Below are 12,903 nucleotides of genomic sequence, written 5' to 3' on the forward strand. Positions count from 1 at the left end.
TTTTGTATACTCTCCGTATCTGTTTTTCAAAATTATAGTAGCTTCATTGAATAAACTGGGAAGTATTCTCTCTTTTTCTGGTTTCTGGGAGTATTTATATAAGATTAGAATGATCTTTTCTTTGAAAGCTTGGTGGAATTTATCTATAAGACCATGGAAGATGGATGTTTTCTCTATGGGAAGATTTTTAAATTACCACTTCAATATATTTAATACTTGCAAGACTAATATAACTTTCTATTTCTTCTTAATTTTGTAAAATACTTTTTCTAAGAATCCACCCATTTCACCTGAGTTTTCAAATCTATTTCCATGAAGCTATTATTCTCTTATTATCTTTTTAATCTCTTTTTTCCTTTATCATTCCAGTACTGATTTTTCTATTTTGTTAGTCTTTTCAGGAATCATCTTTTGTCTTCATTGATTGTATTATTCTTTGTTTTTTATTTTATCTATTTTAACTTTAATTTTATCTTTTTTCCCCTTTTATTCTGTTGTTCCTCCCCCTAACTTATTAAGTTGGACACTTAGCTTTAACTGTTAGCCTCTCTTTGTTTCTAAAATAAGCATTTATGGCTCTACCTTGCCACTAGACACTCTACTTTCACTCCATCTCACAAGTTTTGATTGGTAGTAAGTTTTTTATTATTAAGTTAAATACATATAACATAAAGTTTATCATTCTAACCATTTTTAAGTGTGTGATTCAGTGGCATTAAGTACATGCACTTGTTGTGAAACCATCACCACCATCCATCTGCAGAACTCTTTTCATCATGCAAAACTGAAACTCTGTGCCCATTAGAAAAATAACTCACCACTCCCTCCTCCCCAGCCCCTGACATCCACCATTCTACTTCTATCTCTATTAATTTGGCTACTCTAAGCACATCATATAAAGTAGAATCCTACAGTATTTGTCTTTTTATGACTGGCTTATTTCACTTAGTGTTATGTCCTCAAGGTTCATCCATATTGTAGCTTGTGTGAGCATTTTATAAAGTTGAAAAATATTCCATTGTATGGCTATATCACATTTTGTTTGTTCATTCATCTGTCTATGGACACTTGAGTTGCTTCCACATTTTAGCTATTGTGAATCATGCTGCTATGAATTTGGATGCACTAATTCCCCCTTGAGACCCTGCTTTCAATTATTTTAGGTATGTATTGAGAAGTGGAATTCCTGGATCACATGGTAATTCTGTTTTTAATTTTTTTGCGAGGGGGACTGCCATACCTGTTTTCCATAGCAACTGTACCATTTTACATTTCCACCAACAGTGCCCAAGGGTTCCAGTTTTTCCACATCCTCAACAGTAGCCACCCTACTGCATATGAGGTAGCATTTCATCATGGTTTTGATTTGCATTTCCTAATCATTAGAAATGTTGAGCTTCTTTTAATGTGCTTGTTGGCTATTCATATATCTTCTTAGGAGAAATGTCTATTCAAGTTCTTTGCTCATTTTTAAATTGTGTTGTTGTTTTCTGTTGCTGAGTTGTAGGAGTTTTTTTATATTGTGGATATTAACCTCTTATCAGACATGTGATTTGCACATATTTTCTTCCATTCCATGGGTTTTCTTTTCACTCTGTTGATTGTGTCATTTGATACACAGAATTTATTGCCTGTGTTTTGGTGTCATGGTAATATTTTAATCATTTACTTCTAAATATTTTTTAAATTTTCCTGTGATTTCATCTTTTATCATTTGGTTATTTAATAGTGTATTTTAAAGTATCCAAATATATAGAGACTTGCTCTAGCCAGTATGGCTCAGTGGATAGAGCATTGGCCCGTGAACTGAAGGGTCCCGGGTTCGATTCTGGTCAAGGGCACGCACCTCACAGGCTCAATCTCCTGCCCCCAGGAGGCAACCAATTGATGTGTCTCTCTCATATGGATGTTTCTCTCTCTCCTTCTCTCCCCACCCCTCCACTCTCTCTAAAAATTAATGGGAAAAATATCCTTGGGTGAGGATTAACAACAATAATAAAAAAAGAAATATACAGGGACTTTATATTTATCTTTTTATTATAAACTAGAGGCCCAGTGCATGAAATCTGTGCACAGAGGGGGGGGTGTCCCTCAGCCCAGCCTGCACCCTCTCCAATCTGGGACCCCTCGAGGGATGTCTGACTGCCCATTTAGGCCGTCAGACATCCCTCTCACAATCTAGGACTGCTGGCTCCCAACTGCTCGCCTGCCTGCCTTCCTGATTGCCCCTTACTGCTTCTGCCTGCCAGCCTGATCACCCCTAACCACTCCCCTGCCAGCCTGTTTGCCCTAACTGCCCTCCCCTGCCGGCCTGGTCACCCCTAACTGCCCTCCCCTGCAGGCCTGGTCACCACTAACTGCCCTCCCCTGCAGGCCTGGTCCCCCCAACTCCCTCCCCTGCAGGCCTGGTCCCCCCCAACTGCTCTCCCCTGCAGGCCTGGGTCCCCCCCAACTGCCCTTCCCTGCAGGCCCAGTCACCCCTAACTGCCTTCCCCTGCAGGCCTGGTCCCTCCCAACTGCCCTCCCCTACTGGCCTGATTGCCCACAACTGCCCTCCCCTGCTGGCCTGATCCCTCCCAACTGCCCTCCCCTGCTGGCCATCTTGTGGCAGCCATCTTGTGTCCACATGGGAGCAGCCATCTTGTGTGTTGGAATGATGGTTAATTTGTATATTACTCTTTTATTAGATAGGATAGAGGCCTGCTGCACGGGTGGGGGCCAGCTGGTTTGCCCTGAAGGGTGTCCTGGATCAGGATGGGGGTTCCCTTGAGGTGTGGGGTGGCCTGAGCGAGGGTCCTGTGGTGGTTTGCAGGCTGGCCACGCCCCCCGGCGACCCAAGTGGAGGCCCTGGTATCTGGGATTTACTTATCTTCTATAATTGAAACTTTGTAGCCTTGTTCGTAGGCCTGGGCCAGCCAGGGTGTGCAGGAAACTTGGCTTCCTCCATTGCCGAGGAAACCCAAGCCTCCTGCTTGCTCCATGGCCGCAGCCATCTTGGTTGGCTTAATTTGCATACTCACTCCTGATTGGCTGGTGGACATGGCTTGTGGGAGTAGCAGCGGTACAGTCAATTTGCATATTACTCTTTTATTAGATAGGATTTCTAATCAAATTGCTTTGTAGACAGAGAACATGGTATATGTGGTACTGATTATAGGAAATTGGTTGAGGTTTTGTTTAATAGCCTAGTATGACATCAAGTTTTATAAATATTCCATGTGTGTTTGAAAAGAATATGTGTGGTCTAATTGTGGCATGAAAAACTCTGCATATGTCATTAGCTCAAACTTGTTAATTGTATTATTTACATTTTCTGTATCTTTGCTAGTTTTATGTCTTGTTAGCCATTACTACACTTTGTTTTTAGGTCTATTTTGTCTGATATTATAAGAAATACCAATATGCCCTTTGTTACCCTGACATGTATTTTTTCATCATTTCTTCCAATCTTGTTTTAGTCATATCTCTTAAAAATAGTCTATAGCTTCTAAACCTTTATCCAAACTGGCAACCTCTTTTACTAGTTGGCAAGTTCAGCACATTAACATTTATTGTATTGATATATTTAAACATGTTTATCTTATTTTTTTAATTATTTTATTTTTAAAATTTCTATTTGTCCCTTTATTTTTTGTTTCCCATTCTCTTTTTATAACCTTTTAAAATTAGTAACTTTTAAAAAAATCTCCTGTTATTTCTCTTTTTATTTCTATCAATTTAGGGTTTACTCCTCTGTTTTTATTCTTTCAATAATTACCCCTTACCAGTCATATTTAATAAGATATTAAAATTAAATAATATTTTTACCTTTTCTCCGGTCAAAAAAAATTTAGAACTTCTCCACTTACATATCCTTCTCCCACTTTGATTTCCATTCTCTTGTCATCTAATATATTCATTTTTATCCCAGGTTCGATACTATTATGCTATTTGATGCAAACATTGCTTGTTTGGTAAGAGCTACTTGTTTACCTTTTTTTTTTGCCCACCACTCCTTCATACACCTCAAGCTGTCTTTCCAAGATCCTGTTCCTCCTTCTTCAGGTGAATCCTCCACAAGTTCCCTTATCGTGCGCTTCGTGGTAAACTGATTCAGCTTGTATTCATCTACACATGCTTTATTTTCTTCTCATTCTTTTTATTTTATTTTAAATTCATTCTTTTTTATTTTTGCAAGTTACACAAATCATTTCCTGTTGTCATCCTATTTCAACAGAAAAGACCAAATCCTATTTCTTTTTTATTGGAGACTAGAGGCCCGGTGCATGAAATTTGTGCATGGGTCGGGGAGGGTGTCCCTCAACCCGGCCTGCACCCTCTCCAATCTGGGACCCCTCAGGGGATGTACGACTGCCAGACATCCCTCTCACAATCCAGAACCACTGGCTCCTAACCGCTCGCCTGCCTGTCTACCTGATTGCCCCTAACCGCTTCTGCCTGCCAGCCTGATTGCCCCCAACCACTCCCCTGCCAGTGGAGCCATGGGACCCCCAGGCCTCACTGCGTGGAGTGGCCACTGGGCCCCTCCTTCACTGTGCATGCGGCCATCTTGTGGTGGCCATCTTCTGATGACGTCGTGGTGGACATCTTGTGATGACGTCGCACAAGGGCATCATGTGATGCCACCTAGGCTTTTATTATATAGGATAAGTGACTGACTAAGCCTCCCTTTGATGAAAGACCCTGAGAAATAGCTCCCAGTAAAGAACAGCAGCTCCGGGGAACTCAGTCCTCAAGTGGAATTCCCAAAACAACAATGCAGTCTTCTATGCTCACACTTGAGTGATAGTTCTGCTGGAGATGCACTTCTAAGTTAACAATTATTCTCTCTCAACGCCTTCCAACTTTTTCCCGCTGCCTTCTAGCTTCCACTGATGTTGAGAAACTCTGCTGTTGGCTTAACTGCTGTTCCTTTGAAAGTAAATGTTCTATTTTCCTGGCTGCTTTCAAGGTCTTTATTTATTTACTTGCCTTTGGAGTTCTGCAGTTTCACTACGATGTGTCTAGAAAGGGATATCTTTCATTTATCCCGCTTGGGATATACTGTGCCTCCTGGATGTCTGGACTCACATTTTTATCAGTCCTGGAATATTTGCATCATTGTCTTTGTACCATAGTGTTTCCTTGTGCTCTCCCTTTTCTCCATCTATGTCTCTGGTCAGACATATTTAGGGTGTCCCCCAAAAATGTATACACACACTTTGAATAATTATAAAGGCAGTGATAAAAAATACATTTCATTTTCAAAATTGAGCTATCAACTGTTAAAGTGTATACATTTTTTGAGACACCCTGTATTAGACCTTCTCATTCTGGCTTCCACAGGATTCTGGAAAAATCCTTCAACTGCCTGAATTTTCTCTTTACCTGTGAATGATCCACTATGCTTTTTTTATTTTTTTCAACTTCAATATTTTTTTCACTTACAAAAGTTCCTTACTTTTAAGGCTGTTTCTTTGTCCCTAATCATTTTCTTGTTGTATATTCTTCCTTGTAATTTCTCCAACATAGCTATCCTGTAATTTGTATTTGGCAGTTCCAACACTGGTAACCCTGGGAGGATACACCTGGTGGTTCTTGCTTCTGCTGCCTCTCACTCTTGGGGCCCTGTTTCCAGTGTATTTGGTAATCTTTGATCGTGGGGCCATGCCACTTGTAATCTGTGGGACTCCTGCAGGCCTGATTTGGGAAAGCTTCCCTTCAAGAGGATCACTTCTGCTTCTGCTTGGAGTTGAGGGTACCCCCACCCAGGACCACCAAAACCCTGGTGCAGAGCCAAGAACACCCATTGCTATTATAAGGTCAAATCCCCCACAACCATGCTGCTCTAGGAAGATGGCCTTCATTTCCCCGCTGCTCACTGCCGCTGCAGGTCCACGTCAGAGCCATGCTCCCCAGGCTCCCACGACACCAGCTCGGCCCGTGGTTCTGTCCTGCTTCCCTCCAGGCTGTGGCTCCTGACTGTTCTGGCCCCTGCCCTCACCCTTGGAACTCCGTTCCCATTTGTTTGGTTTTGGGAGTAAGACCCCTGAAAACCTCTTCTCCTTTTGACGGACCAGCAATGCCTCAAAGTGTGTATCTCATCTGAAGTCTAACTGCTGTGGAACAGGAGTCCCTTAGAGCTTCAGTCATGATATGGCCATGATATTTTTCTAGCCCAAACACAACATAATACAATTGCACCGCTTATTTTTAATTTCCGTACTGTGAGCCCACTCTTCCCAATCTTTACAGTATTTTCAAGTAGAGATTCCATTGTGGAGCATGTCAATGTTATCTTTGCTTTGTGTGCATTCATCCAAGTTTTTGATTCAATGAATAGGACAAAATCCACCCCAGCACCCTGCTGGTGGGTCAAGGCAAGATCTTCCATACTCATTCATTTGTTCTTTCATCTATATGACAAACATTTATTGAGCATCAAGCCTGCGAGGTGCTATGTCAAACACTGTGTCAGGTACAGGCAGTCCTGTACCACGCCACCACAACAAAGTGAGTTTCTCAATAAAGAGAGTCCTAATCTTTTTGCTGGTGGAGGGCCTTGCCTTCAATTTGAAAACAAAACCTGCAGCATCTTTGAAGTATCATAAAGCCCAGAGCAATAAAATGGGGTGTGCCTGTACTTGGATTCCCTGACCTCGAGGAGCTTATAGTCCTGTAGCCAATCATTTCTCCCAGCCAGCTAACAGGAAGGGTCATGGCACTAACAGGCAGCCTGACTAGAGGCAGAGGGGCTAGATGTCAGAGCACCTGGATCTCCCTCACTCTGTCCATGCTTTTTCTGGATGGTAATGGATGTTAAAAGTCATGCCTTCTGGAAGCTTCCCCTTCCACAAATTGATGTGAGGTTTAGCTCACAAGTGAGTTCCACACACGACATATAGCGGTCCTGCTGTGAAATTCATCTCAACTCTGGGTCTGGGCAGTGTGGATGATGAGTGTCCCTCCATCGAGCTGGCCTCCCTCCTTGCCTGCTGCCTCAGTTTGCAGGGTATTCTAGTGGCCCCTCACCCTGTTGTCCAGGTCCATGGCTGGCCCTTCCCTGGGGATCATGGCATTCTTGGATGTCAGCACCCAGCTGGGGCTCTGGAGCAGCCTCACTGAGCCAGTGAACGGGCCAGCCTTTGTTTCCCCAGGCATCAAATGGACACCTGATGAGAATGGAGTCATCACCTTTGACTGCCGAAACCGTGGCTGGTGAGAGCTCCCAGGGGGAAGGGTCTGTGCTGGCCTCCCTCTTCTAACTTTTGGGTTTTACCTAGTTCTTCTCCAGTCCCTGCCTCCAGGCCGAGGGTCTCAGGTGGGTAGAACCTTAACCGGTCACAAGAGTAGGAAGAAGCCTCCCTTCTTACCACGGCTGCCCTTGCTGCAGGGCTGATCACGTTTGTCTTTTCTGCCCCCAGCTCCTTCCAGGACAGCGAGCTGCTCCAAATCAACCCTCTGCCAGGCTCTCCTTCCCCCAACTCCCCTCCCTTAGCAGATTTATAACAGAATCTGAGGGTGGAATCCAGTTCATCCTGCTGTTCATCCCTCTGGGACCCTGGCCGGTCCAAAACAAAGAGGACAATGTTACCACAAGAACTTGACATTTCTCCCACCTGACAGGCCCATTAGATGGCTTCAGAACTATGCTAAGTGGTCATGGAACATGACACGACCTAGTCTCAATGGGGCAACTACCTGAACTTTGGATAAACTTGAGCCAGAATCAAACAGAAATAATGACACTAGGTTGGGTGGTTGCTCTGGCTTTGATTTTCCCATCGTTGACCTGTCCTTTTCTTTCTGCTAAAGGTACATACAAGCCGCTACTTCTCCCAAGGATGTTGTGATTGTGGTGGACACAAGTGGCAGCATGAAGGGGTTGCGGATGGCTATCGCCAAGCACACCATCTCCACCATCCTGGACACACTGGGAGAGAATGACTTTGTTAATGTCATTGCAGTGAGTGTCCTTCCTTCCTAGAATAGCTCTCCCTTGTTCTAGAGGAACTTTCCTCAGCTTGCACCGCAATGACCTATAGCTACCACCCCACGATGCCTCAGAGTGATCTCACTGAAGCTGGGCCTAACCCAGGTCCAAGGACGGACTGAAAGAGGCCGCAGAGTTTCTGAAATTATGTGTATGTCCATTCTTCTGAGTCCACAGAGTTTATTAATTCAGACGAGTCTGGGATAGAACAAAGATGAGAAGCTCTGACCCTGAGTAGATGCCTAACTTATCCCACCACGTGCTCTTGACTGGCGCCCATCGCTGAGCAGCCTCTCCCTTCTGCTACAGGAAGAGTGATCCCTGGGTGCCTGCTCCCCAACAATCCCAGTTCTCCAGTCCCTTCACCCAAAATCCAGATGCATTGGGAGAAAGGAGAAAGTACGTGGGAGCGCCTAGACAGGGGCCAACAAATCCTGGTCTTGCTTTCAGAGCAGCTCTTCCTGAGGCTGGCCCTGCCTGCCCCAGGAAGGTCATGGTGGGAGAGATGCAGCAGGAAGAAAGGGGACAGGTCAGGAGAATGCTTTCAAAGGCAGTGAAAGAGTGGGCCAGCGCAGCCCTCCGCAGAGGCAGAGCTGACGGCCACTGGGGTACCATTTTGAAGGCTACCTGATCTAAAACTTCCCTCCACCAGCCTGCCACATTGCTGAAAATGCTTATCTTCAGTGGGATTTACTTCTCTGGTAAAGAAGCACCAAAGCAAAATGGTCTAACTGCAAAACGGTCATCCTGGGGTTATGCAAATGGCGCCCCCCCTCCCTGAGCTGCTCCCAAGGCCCACATCACTTACCCACCCACATCTCCTGGGCCCCATGCCCCCCTCTCCCCACCTCTCCATCCCTGCCCCTGACCTGCAGCAGAGACAGGACCGCCAGGGGAGCAGTTCCCACCACTTCACAAGAGTGGGGTGTGCTCCTGCTCCTCTCTCAGAGCCTGTTGACAGCTAAAGGACCCTCTTCCTCAGTGCAGGGCAGAGACAAAAGGAGCAGAGTTTCTCATCCCCGGACCCAGGCACTGGGGAGGGGTCTGCACTTGGAGGGCTGTGGGATTCCCATGGAAGGCATTTCGTCGGGTCTTGGCGGCAGAGACCAGGGGGATTCTCTCAGTAACCTGCAGTTCCCTGTGTGCCCAGGAGATGGGCAGGACTCAGCCACCCAAGAAAATGAGTCAAGACCAGAATTTGAGGGAAAGTGAAGGCCCTGCTGTTCTCTGTACTCCCACTTCTCTACTCAGAAAAATTGCCAAAAGCATAGGGTACCCCAAGATCATGTGCACAGGTGCCCAGGTGACCCCAGCCTGGACCACTCTGTGACTTGCCTGAGCTTCATCACCGGGCCCTGACTTTCCAAACGGACCCTGTCTGTTCTCTCCTCCTCTCCTCCCTCTGCAACGGCAGTACAATGACTACATCCATTACATCGAGCCTTGTTTCAAAGGGATCCTTGTGCAGGCAGATCGAGACAACCGTGAGGTAAGTGTCCACGCCAGGCAAAGGCCGGATGCCTCTTAGCCCCTGTTCTGCCTAGAAGGGTGGGAGTCACCTGTCCAGCTTCCTGGAAGCCCTTTGACACATTCCCATGGCGTTTGGAAAGGGGCAATGCAGGTCTGCAGTTACCCACACAGATACACCCAGGAAATTGCCCCCATGAATCCGCTGCCTGACTATCTCAGCAGTGAGCAAAGAGAGACCTTGCATCTGAGGAAAATCTTACTTCTTCAGGACTGGTTTCTTATTCTGTGGATTATCCAGGACTCGGTTTTCCCCTTTGCCTCCCCTTTGCCTCCCCCAGCTCAGGGAGGAGGGGGCCATTCGGCCTTTCTACTATGTCAGTTTTCATGAGGAGCTTCCCAAAAGGAGGAGAAATTCAAACCCATTGTGTTGAGTCCTTTTCGAAGGCCTAGGAGGAAAGAATGTGGCAACTTTGTTTAAAGGGAGTCTAAGGGTCACAGACCCTTCCCTCTGTGACTGGGGAATTTGGGTTTGGCTTCCTCTTGAACCCCAGCCTTGAGTTGGAGCCCCTGGCAGCCTCCATGGTTTCTCCTGTGAAATGCTCGCCATTGGGGTAAGAGCTGGGATGCTGAGGACCTGGGAGCCTGGGCATTGGCCTAGCCTGGCCTCCTTGCTGGGGTGGAACTTACACTGGCATCTCCTTCCAGTAGGGGGGAAAGATTTGCACCCAGCCACTCACAATCTCTCAGTTTATCTTGGGGGCATTGGAGAAACATCTGCTGTGGGGGTCAGCTAGACCCTGGAGAGATGGGCAAATAGCTCTAAACAGCCTCTGAAATTAAGACCAAAGATGAAGGTTCCCTGGCCCACTCCATCCACTGACACTCCTCTGGTTTCTTATCCACTACAGCATTTCAAACAGCTGGTGAGTGAGCTGGTGGTTAAAGGTGTGGGGGTCGTGGACCAGGCCCTGAGGGAAGCCTTCCAGATCCTGAAGCAGGTACTGCACCTGGGGAAGCCGAGGGAGCGTGGAGGGGTGGGAGACAGGCTGAGGTAGGGGGAAGGCAGTTCCCCGTTGCAGTTATGGAGCCCCCCTCCCCTGCACAGTTCCAAGAGGCCAGGCAAGGAAGCCTCTGCAACCAGGCCATCATGCTGCTCACCGACGGGGCCGTGGAGGACTACGAGCCAGTGTTTGAGAAGTACAACCAGCTGGACCGCAAGGTTACTCCCTGGTGGTGGTCAAGGGGTGAAGGGAGGGGGTGCCAAGGGGAGTGGTCTCCTACTGCCATGATGGGATGGCCCAGAAAAGCCAGGCCTGCCCTGAGTTCAAGTCGTCTACCCATTAGCCCATCAGTAAATTCAAATGTTCCAAAGCTATGGTGACTCTAGGCACAGTGAACTCCTGCAAGAGGGATCAGGTGAGAGACCATGGTGGTGAGATGTGAAAAATGTCCTGGCAAGTCCCGGTGCTGCCTGGGCCCGGGGCCTTTCTGACCCAAAGGAGTGGGACTGGAGAAGTCGGCAAAGTGCTTGACAGGCATTGAAGACTCACATGCATTAAGTTAGCATTGCTCGCGGCCAGGAGTTAGGCTGCTGAGTCCATCTGTGTCTTGTGGATTAGGTTCGAGTTTTCACTTACCTGATTGGGAGAGAAGTTACTTTTGCTGACCGCATGAAGTGGATCGCGTGCAACAACAAAGGTAGGTGACAGGTGGGCGGAGCACCTGGCAGCCTGTACCCGAGTGCAGGGGGAACAGCATCGCCCCGTCACCGGGGTGCTGAGCGGTGGCTCCTGCATGGGCCTTGCAGAGGAGCAGTGCTTTGTGGAGGTGACAGTATCTGCCCCTCCTTCTCACGTGGAGAAAGCAAGACAAAGTGAAAATTGCTCCATAAAGCCCTGAGTAAATGCTTGATTACCCTGCAAGTACTCTAAGTCATAAAGCCACCTGAAGGGAAACTTAGAGGTCATCTATCCAGTGTTTGCAGGAGAGAGAAAGCTGTCTCACCTCATAGAAACCACAATATAGACAGTGAGGCAGAGGCAGGACTGACGTTATAATGTAAGTTCTCTCTTGGGTCCAGCCTCCGTTCTTCTTGCTGCAAATTAAGCCCATTTACACTGATTCTACCGCCAAACAAAAAGCAGGTGGTCATCCTTTTGTTTAGAATAGTGTTTTGTGTACAAACAGTCCTCATCTATCTCTGGCCAGAACCTAAGACCTGGGCCTCAGGTTTGGACCTGGGTTTGGTTCAGCCACAATTTATTGAGCATCTACTGTGTACCTGGAAAACTTTCCAAATTGTGGTCAGTTTGGATTCAGTCTTGCTCTTGCCACTGTCCAGCTGGGGAGACAAAGCAGTGAACCATCAATGATAACATCATCTTGATTGCCCTGTGAGGACGGAAGAGCACAGGCTGTACTGGGAGCTGGGGGACAGCGGCAGAGGCACTTCCCCCATGTGGAGGTGACAGGAAGGCTGACACATAAAGAACTGGTAGGAGTTGGCTAGACCTAGAGAGCAGGGAAGGGGGGAATAGCATGTCAAAGGATGAGACAAGAGGCATGTTGGGATCTGAGAGCTGCTCCACTTTACCTGAGTGTGGAGTGAATGTTTGTGGGCGGTGACGAGCAATGAGACCAGAGAGGTAAATGCATGCTAAATCCTTCATGGCCTTGTAAGCCACTTGCTCTTTTAATATCACTGTGGCTACAATGAAGAGGCTATGGCTCGCTCTCCATAGCTGAGGATGAACAGTAGTCAGAGAAGGGAGGAGGCAGGGTTGTGACAGCTGTCATAGCCTGGGGTCCCTGAAAGCAGGCCCTGGGACAGAGCTGCATGCAGCGGGGGAAGAGGGAGGGCTGTAAGAAGTGAGGAGGGCAGCCCTGCAAGGGAGAGAAGCAGACCTTGCTGAGGCCCTGTTGCTTCTGTGGCAGCTCTGGAGCTGGGGGGCAGGGGGCTTCCAGTTGCCCAAGTAGAGACAAGGCTGGGCCCAAGAGTTCCCATCATCAGCACTGGCCCCCACCTCCCCTGAAAGAGGAACAGCCGTGGGAGAAGCAGTTCCCTGTGGCCCAGAGCAGCTCCCAGTGCGGGGCCAGCCAGCAGCTGGGGAGGGTGTGGGCCCTGCAGAAGGGTTCCAGGTGGAGCAGCCAGCCTCCCACTCCACATGGCCCCTCCTCTCCTCCAGGCTACTACACGCAGATCTCTACCCTGGCAGACGCCCAGGAGAACGTGATGGAGTACCTGCACGTGCTCAGCCGCCCCATGGTCATCAACCACGACCACGACATCATCTGGACTGAAGCTTACATGGACAGCAAGGTGGGCCCTGACCCCACCCCAGAGTGAGGGACCCAGGGCATGAGAGGTGACTTCTTGGATGAGGAATGGGAGTTTGGGGGCAGATCGCATCCTTGGGAAACATGAAGGGAGTGAGCGCTTCACCCACTAGCAGACCATCACC

General features: G+C 47.6%; 1 protein-coding gene across 1 annotated transcript in view; it reads left to right on the forward strand.

Moving 5' to 3' along the window:
• Window positions 1-12,903, forward strand: part of CACNA2D4 (calcium voltage-gated channel auxiliary subunit alpha2delta 4) — a gene marked incomplete at both ends in the record, with an annotated part of 122,323 nt that overhangs the window by 17,004 nt on the left and 92,416 nt on the right. The window contains 7 exons of the mRNA XM_080660714.1: window positions 7,137-7,197; window positions 7,795-7,945; window positions 9,387-9,461; window positions 10,351-10,440; window positions 10,548-10,661; window positions 11,062-11,140; window positions 12,628-12,761. Of these exons, the coding sequence (XP_080516840.1) occupies window positions 7,137-7,197; window positions 7,795-7,945; window positions 9,387-9,461; window positions 10,351-10,440; window positions 10,548-10,661; window positions 11,062-11,140; window positions 12,628-12,761 (704 nt within the window). The remainder of the gene's footprint in view (window positions 1-7,136; window positions 7,198-7,794; window positions 7,946-9,386; window positions 9,462-10,350; window positions 10,441-10,547; window positions 10,662-11,061; window positions 11,141-12,627; window positions 12,762-12,903) is intronic.

Source organism: Plecotus auritus (assembly GCF_963455305.1).
Source record: "Plecotus auritus genome assembly, chromosome: 3".
NCBI classification, from domain to species: Eukaryota; Metazoa; Chordata; class Mammalia; order Chiroptera; family Vespertilionidae; genus Plecotus; species Plecotus auritus.